This window comes from Echinops telfairi, unplaced genomic scaffold, assembly GCF_000313985.2.
Source record: "Echinops telfairi isolate 266 unplaced genomic scaffold, ASM31398v2 ScPeMD7_18;HRSCAF=68, whole genome shotgun sequence".
NCBI lineage: Eukaryota > Metazoa > Chordata > Mammalia > Afrosoricida > Tenrecidae > Echinops > Echinops telfairi.
Genome location: NW_022103915.1, coordinates 41983797 through 41994928, shown reverse-complemented (window position 1 = coordinate 41994928; position 11132 = coordinate 41983797). Strand labels below are relative to the sequence as shown.

At 41.2% G+C, this 11132-nt stretch overlaps 1 protein-coding gene and 1 pseudogene across 1 annotated transcript in view; both read left to right on the top strand.

Moving 5' to 3' along the window:
• LOC123521399 (nesprin-2-like) overlaps window positions 1–11132 on the top strand; it is an 86353-nt gene that overhangs the window by 23242 nt on the left and 51979 nt on the right. The window contains exons 9-12 of the mRNA XM_045287625.1: window positions 884–2987; window positions 3718–4040; window positions 7899–8043; window positions 8849–9067. Coding sequence (XP_045143560.1) covers window positions 884–2987; window positions 3718–4040; window positions 7899–8043; window positions 8849–9067 — 2791 coding nt within the window. The remainder of the gene's footprint in view (window positions 1–883; window positions 2988–3717; window positions 4041–7898; window positions 8044–8848; window positions 9068–11132) is intronic.
• LOC123521432 lies at window positions 9734–11107 on the top strand (annotated as a pseudogene).

The following is an 11132-nucleotide window of genomic DNA, read 5'->3' as shown; positions in this document are numbered from 1 at the left end:
TAAAAAAAATAATACTGCTAGTATGTTCTATGAGGCGGCCTTGAGCAGTTCATGGAAAACTGGAATTAAAAGATCATAACATTTTCCATGAGCTTTTTGAAACTGCCTCATAAAAATGCAATCCTTCAGCAATTTAAGCCATAATTACACTTGCCAAATGGTGTCAGCACAATGGAGTTTAATGTTCTTTTGTGAAGAATGTATTGTATACTGGAAGGAAGATATATATTTTTTATATATAGTTATTTCATGTCAATATCATGGATTTAAATAGTTATATATAGATATTAAATATTGGTAGTGTAATATTTTTTAAAATAAAGACATACGCTCCTTTTGGCTTTGAAAATGATGATTAATGGTCATAAATACAGTCTTAATGTGTACATGTTTTCTTCTTAAAAGGCTATTTTATATTATGCCTAAAGAAGATTTACAGAATTTACCCTTAGGGATATCATTAAGGATAGAGCTTTGTGTTCAAAAGATAAGCCTGACATTACACATTTTTACTCTATATTGGTGCCTGAATCACAGGGAAAACTTGATAACACAGGTGTTGGATGTTTCCGTAGCCCTTAGTTTAAGGCTAACCTTTGCTCGAATACTTTGTAGTATGCAGAGCACTTTTGTTTCTCCCTTCAGTCCTCGCTCCTGGTGGTTTTCTGTTTTTAGGATACTTCATTTTGCAAGTGGGTCTTCTCCATTGTCACCTACTAATGGAAAACCACGAGAAACACGGTCCTCAATTTTATTTTAAACACAGAGTACTCTTCTCACCAGTTTAATTTTTTTCCTATTAATCCAAAGCAGGATGTTATCATGACATCTAACCACAGGCTATATAATGAATATTAAACTCCATTTCTCTTCCTTTTTCTAGGGGAGCATTAGACATTGCAACCTATCTAGATAAAGTCCAAAAAATCCTAGCATCGATAGAAAAAGAAAAAGATTCCTTAGGCAAACTGAAAATCCAGTGGGAGAATATATCAGACTTTCTCACTGGCATGGATAAGAAGCTGCTGAGAAGTCAGATCCATCAACTTGAGCATGGTTGGGAACATGTGGAACAGCTAGTTCAGAAAAAGTATTCTCAACAAGTAGTGGAATACGACGAATTTAATTTCTTTATGAGTGCGATCCAGGACCTGGCGCATTCCCTGCGGCAGCAGCACCGATGTCTGCAGCTGAGGCTGACCGCTCCAGAGCAGCGGGAAGTGGACCAAACGGTGGCTCCTTTGGCCACTGAGCTCCAAGCTATCAAGCATAGATTTTCTACTTTAAAGGGCAGAGCTGACCTTCAAATGAAGCGGATTTGGGGAGAAAAAGAAAAGAAGACTTTGGAGAATGGAATCCATAACTTGCAGAAGCAACTGGACGCCTTAGAGCCATTAAACCTGGAGGTGGAAAATCAGATCAAGAAGTGCGAACTAGGAAACAAGCTGGAAGAGGTTGTTTTGTGGGTCAAGAATCTGCTGGGCGAATGCATGCACACCATTCCCCTCCTTCCAGACGACATCCTTTCGCAGATCAGGAGGTGCAAGGTGACGCACGATGGCATTCTGGAGAAGCAGCAGCTTGTAGAGTCTTTGACTGCAGAGGTCAAGGCTGCTGTTCCTCACCTTCCGGCACAGGAGGCCAGTGTCTTAACTAACCTCCTACAGGATTTGCAGAACCAGTACCAACTCTTGGTTTTAGGATCTGCTCAGAGGTCGCAGCAGTTAGAATTTAAACTGGAAGAAAGGAGAGCATTGTTTGCAGCAATGCAGAAGGTTCAACTTTTGCTTCGGGGAAATGAAACATTGATGGGGCCCATGATGGAGCCAACCCCCACAGAAGCGGAGCTAGAACATCAGCGCGTCGCTTTGAAGATCGCGCAGGAAGAATTGCAAGAAGCGGAAAGTATCATCTCCACATACTTTCAGGAACTAGCAAACTTCTGTAAGGAGCTAAATGTGTTTGAAAGATTATTTCTGGGGAATCAGTTGAAAAATCTTAAGACAAGAGCCAACAGAACCCAGAGATTCATGCAGACTAAAAGCGAGGAAGTAGATCACAAGTTAAATTTTTATGGAGAACTTCGTGAACAGACATCTGCGCTTCAGAAGGAGGTTGACGATATGCAGCACAATGAATTGTTGCTTAATGAAGAAATACACCTGGATGTTAAAGAGGCGTTGTACAATCTTAAAGATAGACACGCTGTCACTCATTCTAGTCTCTCTCAAGTATTAAAACTCAAAGAAATGCTTGAGTGCATCGGACTAAACTGGGATTTTTCGCAGCTTGACCAATTACAGACGCAAGTATTTAGAAAAGAAAAGGAACTTGAGGAAAGCATGAAGCAGCTGGACTCATTCGGAACCGAACAGAGCAACTATCAAGCATCGCTCAGTAAAATGAGGGCTCTGGACTCAGAAATTAAGCAGAGGGCCAAAGCAGTGCTAACATCTTTCAGTGCTTCCCCAGAAGAAAGCCTGCGCACTGCCCACGTGTTGAACCAGAAAATAGAGAAAGCCAAGAACTTGTATCATGAGATGCTCGGGAAATTAAGTGAAAATACAGCCTTTGATGAGTCATTCAGAGAGAAAGAAGCACTGCAAATAAATCTGTATGTCGAAGAAAACAGTAAGTTACAGAAAGCTCTCCAAAACTTGATACTCACATCACAGCCGCAAGAAATGAATGAGAAGGATTTTCAAGACAAGCTGGACAACTCTTTGGATGTTTTCAATCAGCTCAAATCTCAGTTAGAGCAGCCTTTGCTTATAAATCTGGAAATGCAACATATTCAGAAGGAGAAGGAGAACTGCGAAGTGTTGCAGGAGCAGATTCAGGCAGAAGTCTTTAGCATTAAAGCTGTGACTGTCATTGCTGAGCAACGAGAAAAAGAAAGCGCTTCAGAAGCTGGTCCTGGGGAAACGAGGTTACGGGACCTGGAAGCTCTTCAAACGGAGCTTCACACGAGCCTTGTTTGGCGCACAGTAAGTTTTGGTTTTTCAACGTAGCCAGTTGATGCTGCAGATTTTAATTCATGAGTTTATGTTTTACCCTAAATGACAGTAAAATGTCATGGAAATGTAATCTCAGATTCTGAAGCTGAGAACCTCGGTTCTTTAGACAGGCGCTGAGCAAATACTGAGTCTGTGGAGTACATTTCTCTGTTTGGGTCAGTTCCGTTTCAGGAAACGCTGGATGTAAACTGCCCCACCCCCTGCCCCCCAAGTATGATTAGCACTGGACTCGAAGAGACCGTTAAAGACAGTCATTGGTATCTCAATAAGAAGATCAAAGTCTGGGGCCAGTAAGCGGTGGCAGAGCCAGTGATTTAAAAACAAAAGCAGTCTGGTTTGTTTTCTATTTTAGTTCTTTATAAATGTGTTTCGTGGTTATATATATTAAACATAGTCTGTTACTTTATTTAATTCATAGATTAGTACCGTGGTTTCAAAACAGGACCATATATCACCAGACACGACTCATTCCTTAGATGTATTTTTAAATTTAGATGAGATTTCTTACCAGACTTGAAAAGCAATCTTGCTTCTTGTAGGCAAAAAGTTATTTTTAAACACTCGTGTGGTACTCTTACAAGTGTGAGAAGACTAAGTTCTTGTCAGACCACATAGCGTGCCAGAATGGCCCCTCAAACATGGCGCAGGGATCCCAGAGGTTGGACGGGTTTGACACAGTGTTTGTCCTTCGATTCACCAGGATGTATTGGACGATGCTTTCAAAAACATGACGCACTATAATGCAGCCGTGACCAAGGCAGCGGAGATCGTCACTGCCCTTGAAACCATTGTTGCATTCCATAAAGTAGACCTCGATAATCCGGACGCCTCACTAACGATGCCTCATTGGAAAGAAGAGGAATTTGAAGCAACAATGGCAGACATGCGCGACCTCAGCGAGAAATTGGGAGCTGTCTGCAGCCCTGAAGCCAAACTGCAGCTTCAGCAAACTCTGCAGGAACTGATTTCTAAGGACTCTGCTGTGAGGGAAGCAGCCAACGAAGGGAAGGCTGAGATGGAAAGGTAAGCTCTTTATTTTATGGAGAGTACTTTCAGGAGATAAACAATAAATGCTTCTTTATCATTAAAATGTGCTCATGAGCATTTGAAAAATATGGGGAACATCCATTATCTATAGGAAAAAATGACAGATATGCTGTCAGGTGTCTTTTATAATTTTCTACATGATATTTGGTACATGCAACAAAGTAGTTATCAAATTAAGTACGTATACGGTTTAGAGAGTAATCAGATCACATGCCTGACAAACTGCTCCCAAAAGATCACAGTGATCCACCATATGGATCAGATTCTATGCTGAAACACGTGAGGCCACCATGTGCTTGTTCGGTGCCACGGAGCAGGTTCCAACACACACAGCCTCGTGCACAACAGAACAAAACGCCATCCAGTCCGGCACCATCTTCACAGCTATTCTTACATGGAGCACACTGTCGACGCCGCTGTGTCAATCCATCTTGTAGGGAACCTTCCTCCTGTGTGCTGCCCCTGTACTTTACCACGCGTGATGTCCTTGTTCAGGAGCTGGTTCCTTCTGACAGCATGTCCACCGTCCATGAGATGAAGTCTACCCATCCTTGCCTCTAAGGAGCATTCTGTCTATACTTCTTCCAAGACAGCTTTCTTTGTTCTTTTGGCAGTCCAGCACCGTGGTGTCATCATGAGTTTGAATACGTTCAATGGCAATTGGTCATGAGTAATAATTAAAAAAAAAATTTTTTTTTTACCTCAAAGGTTCAAAATAACATCATTACTTCTGAATGCTCTCTGTTTTTCCTTCTCCTCTGAGAAACAACCCTTATCCTAAATTGTGTGCTTATCATTCCTATGCTCCTATATTTTTAAATTTTTATACCTATATTTTCTTTATACTTTTACTATGTGTTTGTGCCCTGAAATAATCTGTTTTCACACTGTTAAACTAACACATGCATATGTCCATTTTCACGCTGTTAAACATAGGTTCATGCATATATTCTTTGATTTGATTTTTTCAAACACATCATTATGTTCCTTAGGTTTATTTTTCTGTAATGACAAGTCATTCTCTTAGCTGTTGATGGGCATTTGGCATTCATAAACATTGCTACTAGGAACCATTTAATTTTCGGATGAAAGCTTCCTTTGGGTGTATGTTTAAGAGCGATCACTGGGTAGAAGGTCCCCGTGCATTCTAATCTTAATGTTGTGTGAAATTATCAATTTTTATTCAAGTCAGAATCACTGTTCCACAAGTCTCTTACCCCTTCCAGTACTTGGTGTTGTGAGATTTAATTTTTGCGAGAAGTGCTGGTTCTTGGTTTTAATTTGAATTTGGCTATTCCTGATGAGTTAGAAGTCTTTTTTGGATGTTTACCGGTCATTCGTATTTGTTCTCTGATAAACGGATTCTTCAAGCCTTTATGCAATTTTCATTAGTTTGGTTCATCTCTGTTCTTTTTGACTTGAAAGAATTGTGTTATATTTTGGAGACTTGTCCTTTGTCGATGTATCTGTTACTAATCTGATGGAGTGGGTCTTCCATGGAGTGGGTCTCCTCCTAGAGTGGGCTGGAGTTTTATCCCCCTCCCTTATTGTCTAGTAGGTGGTCAAGAAAACTGGAACTTAACAAATGTCCTCAAGGTGAAAAACTGGCCCTACAGCTTTGCCTGTTCCTCTATATTTATAATTTAACCTAGTCTGGGACTGTAAATATTACTTAATTCTTTGCCCATATATTAGTCAAGGTGAAAAACTGGCCCTACAGCTTGGCTGTTCCTCTATATTTATAATTTAACCTAGTTTGGGTTAATTACTTAATTCTTTGCCCGTATATTAATATGTTTTAATGGTTTTAAATCTCTATATTTATTACATAATTTTTCATTGCTTTCATAGGAAATTTATGCCACCTTTTGCTTTATTTCCTATTAAGTGTTTGTGAATGGGGGAAGATTTACAGAGCAGATCAGGTTTCCATTCAACAATTCGTACACATTGTGTTTCATGCGATCCCCACGTCATAACATCACTTACCCAATACCTCCAAAGACTTTTGTTTACATTCTTCCTCCTTCCCTAACCCGCTTGAATTTTGTCCTTCGATAAATGTTGCCCTTTTGGTTCAAATGGCTGGTTATTCTAAGGCATTCTTAGTGGTGTGGCTCCCCTTATAGAACTATCTATATTGCTTGGCTGATGAAGGTTAGTTTAGTTCCTGATGTGCAGGGTGACTAAGGACCATCGTCTGGGAGGTACCGTAAGTCTCTGACCAGTGAGTGGGTCTTCCTTGTGGCACTGAGGTTTTTCTCTCTGTTAGGGACCTGCTCTCAGAGGTTGGTAGTGGTAGCTGGGCACCATCTAGTTCTTCCGGATGCAGGGTCATGGCGCCTGTGATTCACCTGGTCCTATAGTTTATTGGAATAATTGTTTCCACACGTCTTTCCTCTTCTTTCCTCAGGATAGGGAGAGACTAATAATTGCACATGAGATGGCCACTCATGAACTTTTACTCTCTCTGTCCCTGCTCACCAAAGTTGGATGTAGAACCCTGTTTCCGTAGACTTTGTTGTGCCAATTGATGTCCCCTGAAACTAGGACATTTGTCCCCAAGTCCAGCAATTCGGTCCCTTGGGTGCTTAATTATGCCAAGAACTTTTCATAACCTTGCCCCCGATAGATTATATTCGTGGATGTATTTGCAGCATAAGTAAATGCAGATGTAGACATAGCTTCGGTTGCATATACAGATATCTAGAGGCTTACTCTCCCACTCCCCCCCACCGCCATTCTGCCTGCATGTCTCACGTGTCTACTTATAGATCACCATTTTTTCCGATTCTGTATACAATATTATTTGCCTATGCTTTATTTAAACTACTTGACACATCTAATTTTATACACAGTGCTTTTTTATATAATAAACACTGCACTTTATATCAAACTTGGTGCCTCACCCCCTTATTTTACCTTATAACCTGAACTCTTTTTCTTTTTGTAACACACACATCATTAATTAAATTGTAGTTGTTAGGAGTTATTTTATAAATTAAACTGTAATTTACTTAATCATCTGGTTAGATAGAAAAGATATCTTTTTGTTATTTTAACTTGTACAATAATGAGAAAAGAAATCTTGCTGTGATTGTGATCAGAGTTGTATGAACCCCCAAAAAAGTGATTTAAAAAATAAAATGAAAAAAACAACTACAACAAAAAAGAAATTTTGCTGTGGAAAAAAGTTTTTTATGTTTAGGATTAATTTCTTAAAATAAATTACAGTAGTTGAATTATGCGTCAGAAGATAAGAATATTTAGAATGATAATTTATTGTATAAAAATTGTATCAAATTACACCTTATTGGCTTGGGATTTGGTTTTGGTGGGAAAGGTGCTACGAGTGTTAAAGAATGCAATTTCATTTTACTTAAGAATTCTTTTTCTTTAAATCACTTCCAGCTTAGATGGTTTAAGGACGGTCTTATTTATCCATTAAATAAATGTGAATTTATAGACTCTATTGAGAGGAGTTAGTCAATTCAAATGTATTAAAATTCATTGAATAGGAAACTATAGAATCATCATATTACTGTTTTTATTGAATATGCAGAATGCATTCTGGGAAGTTCAGTATTTATCACACTACATAAAAATTAATGCCATTTTCATGTGGGAGGGGAGAGCAGGGAAGGAAGGGAAAAATGAGGTGCTGATACCAAGGGCTCAAGGAGAAAGCAAATATTTTGAGAATGATGAGGGCAACGAATGTACAAATGTGCTCGACACAATGGATGGATGTAAGGATTGTGATAAGAGTTGTATGAGCCCCCAGTAAAATGATTTTTTTAAATTAATGCCATTTTTTTCTAACTGCCTCATTAGGTGTCTTGAGGATTACGAACGCTATCGAAACACCAAAGAGAAAATTTGCACTGACTTGGGCAAGATGGAGACCTCTCTTGGGCAGTCCATGTCCCAGTTGCCGCTGTCTTACAAAGAAGCCTTAGAGCACTCGGAACAGAGCAAGGTAATGGCCCTCTGCGCAGAACCAGCATGTGCAAGTGAAAGCAGCATGCTAGGAGCCAAAGAAGGCTGTCCGCCCAGTTCTACACAAACCGAAATCGGAGGAATAAAATGAAGCAACAATTCTGAGAGATTTAATGAATCGCATTCACGGGACAATCCTCTTCCCAGCAGGCATATTTTGTCTTTCTCGATTGCTCTTTTAAAGTTTCACGTTTCATCGTACTTTGCTGGGTTCCGATGGGTCAGTGACTTTTCCACCGAGAGTCTCCTGCCACTCTCCTGGCCTCCACATTCTGTTACTAAGCAAGCGGAATGTTTCTTGTGCTTCATTTGTTAGAATCTATTGTATGGGGGTTGAAGGGAAGACATTCAAAACCATCTGTGCTCTAAGAACCCCTCATCCTCCTCGCCCAATAAAAACCCTAACAAATCCACAAACCACAACAACAAATAATTGCCTAGTTGATCAAAGTTGATAACCTAAGAGATTTAAATAAAGACTGCATAATATATTTAAAGCTTTTCACCTTGGGAAATCCACTCTTGCTAGAAAAATACTCGTTTGTGGATTATTCTTTGTCCCTTTGGTCCTAAGCGCATGGGCAGTTTATTCATACACAGATGATTGTCAACTGGTACCAATGGACAGAGTTACTTCCAAAAGAACTTTTAAAAAACAGTATCATGTAGTACTGTGTACATTTTTTGATAATACATTGTTCAAGGTTTTTAAACCCTTTGTGGGTTTCTGAAAAAATATAAACTAGACTTTACATACCTTTATTCCTTTTATTTTGTTTCTTGAGGCTTTGGTGACAAATCTTCTATCGACTAAAGAAGAGTTGATGAAACTCCGGCAGGTCCTGAGACACTTGAGAGGCACGTGCTCAGAGAAGGATGGCGTGTGTCTGTTGGGAAGTGTGTCTGCCCTGTGGGAGAGGTGGCTGCGCTTGCTGGAAGCTGCTAGAACGTGGGAGATGTGGTGTGGAGTACGACAGCGGGATTGGAAATTTGTCAGTGAAGAGGTGAGTGTTTCGTAGTTAACAGTTAAATCTTCTTGTTTCCAAACAAATGCTGTTTGTTGTGTTTTCATGGAAAATGATTCTTCAACCTGTACTATTTGTTTATATCCCAAATACCAGGGTGCTTCACAAAGTTCATGGGGAAAGAGAATTGAAAGATAATGGAATTTGTGTATGCATTTTATCAAAACCCCTTCATATATAACATAAAAATACTGATGCAAGTCTGGTTCTAGTCAAATAATTCCAATAAATGATTCAATTATTTCTATAAACGTGCAAAATTTGGCTATCAGAAAGCCTCATAAGTAAATGACTACTTGTTTGTGTAAGCTTTAAACTCTTTATTGTGTAGGTAATTTAAACCTCCTTAAAAATAACTCTCCCTGAGAAACGATGTACAAATGCGTTTTACACAATTGATGTGTGTATGGATTGGGATAACAGTTGTATGAGCCCCTAATAAAATGTTAAAAAAAAAAAAAAACTCTCCCTACATAATACTAAAAGTGAGAATTAGCTGATATGAGTAATTGCCAACTCATTTTGAAATTAACTACAATTGTTAAGTATGGGTGTAAGAATAGCAGAGAGGATGTTCGTTTTGAAAACTGCCTAAAAGAAATCTTCCATAATATGTGTACATCAATCACAGATCTTGAACGAACTATGGATCAGGACTTCAACAACAGAAACACAAAGGAGCAGTGATAGACAAAGCACACCCCTGCCAGAGAGGCCCTGGGACTCCGGTGGGCCCTTTGGGACAGAGGCGGGGAATCTTGATGGGAGCAGACAGCCTCATCTTTCTCTCGCAAGGCTGACCAGGGGTTCGAAACACAGCTATGAAGATTGCCCCCTTGGCAGTCCCCAGAAAATCTGAGCCTTCTCTGCCTTGGATTTAATTGGCCCAGCTGATCTCCTTGGAGCCACTGATTGTTTGACTTTTTTTTTAACCAGACGCATCGCCATCAAGTCGATTCTGACACAGCAATCTCTGGGGCAGGGTCGAACTGCTCTGTGGTTTCTGAGACAGTAACTGCTCACAGGACTCTAAAGCCTCATGCTGCTCCCCTGGAGCAGCTAGTGGTTTCAAACTACTGGCCTGTGGTTAGCAACCCGGGGAGTCACCCATTACACCGCCAGGGCTCTGTCCTTAGGTATCATCTATTAAGGACATTTTTAAAGTAGTTTGGAATTGTTGTAGGGCTAGTGTGTTAGTCTGGGGACGTTAGAGAAACAAATCCACAGAAACTCATATGCATAAGTGAGTTTTCTATAAAGGGTACGTGTACATTAAGAAAGCATCCCGGCCAGACGTTCTTTGCAGAGCCGCCGAGGTCTCCTGCTTCGACAGTGCTTTTAGGGAACCCGGCGATCGCCAGCCGGCGCCCGGCCTGCTGTCCAGCAGCACCTCTCAGCCGCACTATCCACGCCCCCAGGCCTCCACCCCCGCCGTGACCGCATCTGCCTCGCAGGGGCGCCAGAACTACAACCAGGACCCGGAGGAAGGCCGCCATCAACCAGCAGGTCAACCTGGAGCTCAATGCCTCCTACGTCTACCTGTCCATGCCTCACTACTTCGACCGGGATGACGTGGCTCCGAAGAACTTTGCCAAATACTTTCTGCACCAGTCTCATGAGGAGAGAGAACATGCCGAGAGACTGATGGAGTTGCAGAGCTAACGAGGGGCCGGATCTTCCTCCAGGATAGCAAGAAACCAGACCGGGACGACTGGGAGAGTGGGCTCAACGCCACGGAGGGTGCGCTGCACCTGGAGAAGAGTGTCAACCAGTCCCTGCTGCAGCTGCACACACTGGCCACGGAGAACGACCCCTATCTCCGTGACTTCATCGAGACATTACCTGGATGAGCAGGTGAAATCCATCAAAGAGCTGGGCGACTACGTCACCAACCTGCACAAGATGGGGGCCCCAGATTCCGGCCTGGCCGAGTATCTCTTCGACAAGCACACCCTGGGAGACAGTGATGGGGACACCAAGGCAGCGCATGCATGTTGGGTAGACCTGTCCCTTTTCTAGAAATTGTACCCAATCATCCACTTCC